The following is a 4,152-nucleotide window of genomic DNA, read 5'->3' as shown; positions in this document are numbered from 1 at the left end:
ACAGTTTATTAAGTGGCCTGGCACGTGACTCGGCATGTGCTGCTACTTCGTTCGAACCCCTTGATCGGCCGACGCCCGACGCCACGTCAGCAGACAGCGGCGGAGCAAATGGTCTGCTGCTGTAGTGCTGTAGACTGTAGTTTGGCTGGTTTCTGACCTGTGCTACTCTAGACCGAACGGAGGCGGTTTCTTTTAGTGAATTAATTATTAGTCCGAGCTGCTATTATATTAAAAAATTATTTAGACCGAAGTCTGAGGGCACGTCCAACCCACGGATAGGATCTGTCTTGAAACTTACACAGCTTCTGAACCGATATGAGCTGTCTTTTTTACTGTCTACGAGTGGTTTAATGTTGGTAAATAGTCATAATCAATTATGAATATTATTCTTATATACCACTGTGTTGCTGATTGATAAAAATAGATTAAACATAAATACCTTAAAAATATGATTGCAAATTTGTGTTGCTGTTCAAACATAAACACAAACGACGAGATCATGGGAGCCTCTCTCTCTCAAATCAGCAAAGCACATGGGCAAGCTTCTCCCTTTCTTTAGCATCAGGATAGCAGTACCAAAAACACCAGGCCCTGTTCAGTGAAACTAGTACTTTTCAGCAAACGATCCTTCGCAACGAATCAGCGTAAGCATCTTCAGCTAACGAACAGGGCCCGTAGAGCGGGATGGACCAACGGTGGTGGCTCGTGTGCAGCGCGGCGCCCCGCGAGTGGCCGTCCGGCTGCAGCTCCCGCAGGACTCCCGGCGGCGGCTCCGCAGGACCTTGGCAGCTCGCGAGCGGCGGCTCATGCCGGGCGACCCGGCGGCAGCTTGCCCAGTGCTCTCCTTGACGACTTGCGTGTGGCAGCTCCCGCAGGGCGCTCGACGGCCCGCGTGCGGTAGCCCGCTTGCAGCTCACGCAGGGCGGCCGGCGTCGCCCCGGCCCTGCTCCCGTGCGGCGTGCGGCGTTCCCGCTAGCGACGGCCGCGTGCTCCGCCTCCCGCCTCCCTCCTCCTCCCCCTACCCGCCCCTACCCGCTGCATCATCCGCCCCGCCCGCTGCCGAGACCGCGAGATGGATTTTGGCGCGCAACAAGCAATCGGCGTGTTCACTGGTTGGTTTCTGGGCTGGTTTGGGCTGACTGGTACTGGTTTGTTGTGAGAGGAAAACATTATTGGCTGGTTGAATAAGTCTGGCTGAAACCAACAAGCGAACAGGGTGAATATCGCCCCAGCCACATCTGGATCTCGCGCCCTTGCGTGGAGACGATGCAAGCCGTACAGCGCTGCCTTTCTTCGGCGTCTCAACCTGGGAGCACGAGCCTCCCTCGTCGTCTCACAAAACGCCGACTCTGCTCTCTCTCTCTTCATTGAATGGTGTTGGCGACGGTGTTTTTTTTTTTTGCAAAAATACCGGTATACACATATATATGGCCATCGGGCCGTGCCGGCCCGACGCGGCGTCGTGCCTCACCGGGCCACCGGGCCGGCCGTGCCGTGCCTATGGCGTGCTCGTGCTCGACCTCCGGCCCAAGGCACGGCCCGTGGGCCGTTTGGCCGTGCCGTGCCGGCCCATATCCCGGCTCACAAATCATAACACAAGGACAAGGGACAAAAGACAAGATTATATCATTATATGAATATGAGCTGTTTTGTGCAATGCTGCCTCATTAAAAATCTTTCTAGGTAAAACTCACCCTTGTGAGAAACCCTAGAAAGGAAAAAAGAGTACAGTCAGCTCTAAAGTGTCAAAGTCTTAGTTCTTCTATCCTATTACAATAGCCAACATCAGTGGCAAAGTCATTGTGACAATGTGACTTAGTGAGTTCACAGCAGCAAAAGTTCTATCCTATTACAATAGCCAACTGCCAACATCAGTGGCAACATTCATAGTGACTCACTGTCTCACTCTATCGTTTGTCACACCAAAAGTACCTGCAATGCAAAATTGTACAGAAGCAAGCAATGTTAGTGAACTTGAATGTAAAGAAGCAATATGGAACTTGAAAGTTTCAGTTGAGTGAGTGACTACCTCTCCTCTTCTCTTCTTCTTCTTCTATCCACCAAGACCACCACCAGCAGTACCGCCGCTGCCACTGCCTTCGCCTTGTTCATCGAGGAAGAGGTTTTTGAATGCCTCCTCCAGGTCTAGGTCCTCAGGTGTATGTTGTTCCCTTCTTGCACCTTGCTCCCAGTCCTTGATGCAGGTGAGCATCTCCACATGCTCAGGCAACAAGCGCCGCCGCCGGTCTTCGAGTATCCTAGATGTACAGCTGAAACAAGACTCGGAAGAGACAGTAGATACAGGGACAGACATGATATCTCGAGCCATAATAGATAGGATTCGATATGTTAGCTTGTGGTCACGCCACCAGAGGAGTATGTCAAAGGATTCCTCATAACATGTGACAGGGTCACTGTCCAAGTAAGCTTTGAGCTCACTGACAGCAGATGGAGTAGATGAAGATGAGGGGGAACCGACAGGGGATTCACCAGGACCTCCAAAGATCCTTCCCCATGCCTGTTTTGTCTTACAAGTATGAGCTGAAGGCACTGAAACCCTCTGAGACCTAACTGCACCAAATTTCTGTTCATACTTGGCAAACAATCTATACAATTCATCTTTCACATCACCATAGTATACACTATAAATGCATCCAGTTGCCTTACCAAGCAATTCAAGCACATTAAAGAACCCTTTTATCTTAGCTCTAGGATCAAGAATGAATGCATATGAATAAATTAGTGGAATTTTCTCCCAATATTTAAGGAATTTAAGCTTCATAGGAGTAGCAATCATTCTAAAATTAGCATCTCTTTCAGCATTTTGCAAATGCTCAGCCATGTCAAGCATATGGTGCAAAACAAGTGGAGCTGTGGGATAATAAACACCAGACAGGATAACAGTGGAATTATAGAAGAGTTCCAGGAATATCATTATTTGTTCAGCAACATACCAATGCTGTGTAGTCAACAAAGTAGAACCATAATTAGAGGTAATGAACACATGAAAGACTTCCTTGTATGGCAGCAAGTGTTTGAGCATCAAATAAGTAGAATTCCATCTAACATCCATATCCAAGCCAAACTTTCTAGGTCTAAGACCCTGAGCAGTGTAGTAGTTCTTAAACAATGCAATTCTTTGATTAGAGGAATTTAAAAAACTTATTGCAGTTCTAAAATCTTCAGTATAAGGTTTCAACCTCTTCATGCTAGATTTAACAATTAGATTAATGATATGCAATGCACAGCGCTGATGCACAAGCAAGTACTGCACCTTGTTAGGATCATCTCTTGTAGGTGCAGGATAAGAACCCAAATAACCAAAGAACATAGGTTGCAAAATCTCATAAGCCCTAGAATTAGCAGAAGCATTGTCTAGAGACACAGAAAAAACCTTGTCAATCAAACTAAACTCCTCAACCACACTAGAAATCCTATCAGCAATGTTTTTCACCAGAATGTGAAACATCAATCAGCCTAAGACCAACAACTTTTTTCTGTAACTCCCAATCTGCACTAACATAATGAGCAACAACAGAAATATAATCCTCCTTAGCATTACCAGACCAAATATCAGATGTCAAAGAAACAGAAGATGCAGCAGGCAACACAGATTTCATAAGCATAGCACGTTGTTCATAAAAAAGTTTACACATATCTCTAGTGGTGGTCTGCCTAGAAACCTTCTCGAACAGAGGATTATGAGCACGCTTAATGTAATCCTCCCAAGCCTGTGTCTGAAAGCTCTAGTTTGGTTTTGGTGAATTGATGAAACCCTAAGTGCTAACCTAGTTCATCAAGTGATCATGAGATAGGTAGCACACTTCAAGTAGAGAAGCAAATGAAGATTATAACATGACAATGGTGATAGCATGGAGATGATCAAGGGCTTCAACTTGAAGAGAAGAAAGAGAAAAACAAAAAGCTCAAGGCAAAGGTATAAAATGTAGGAGCTATTTTGTTTTGGTGATCAAGACACTTAGAGAGTGTGATTACATTTAGGTTTGATAGTCGTACTATTAAGAGGGGTGAAACTCGTATCGGAATACGGTTATCAAAGTGCCACTAGATGCTCTAACTCATTGCATATGCATTTAGGATCTAGTGGAGTGCTAACACCCTTGAAAATATTTGTGAAAATATGCTAACACA

At 46.1% G+C, this 4,152-nt stretch overlaps 1 protein-coding gene across 1 annotated transcript; it reads right to left on the bottom strand.

The window, feature by feature from the left end:
* Positions 1–2,053: 2,053 nt before the first annotated feature.
* On the bottom strand, positions 2,054–3,208 carry LOC136454544 (zinc finger BED domain-containing protein RICESLEEPER 2-like). Its single transcript, XM_066454933.1, has one exon. The coding sequence runs from the start codon at positions 3,206–3,208 to the stop codon at positions 2,054–2,056; it is 1,155 nt and encodes a 384-aa protein (XP_066311030.1).
* Positions 3,209–4,152: the final 944 nt, after the last annotated feature.

Source organism: Miscanthus floridulus, chromosome 5 (assembly GCF_019320115.1).
Source record: "Miscanthus floridulus cultivar M001 chromosome 5, ASM1932011v1, whole genome shotgun sequence".
Taxonomy (NCBI): Eukaryota; Viridiplantae; Streptophyta; class Magnoliopsida; order Poales; family Poaceae; genus Miscanthus; species Miscanthus floridulus.
Note: the sequence above shows the minus strand (reverse complement) of the source record. Positions and strands in the feature narration are given on the sequence as shown.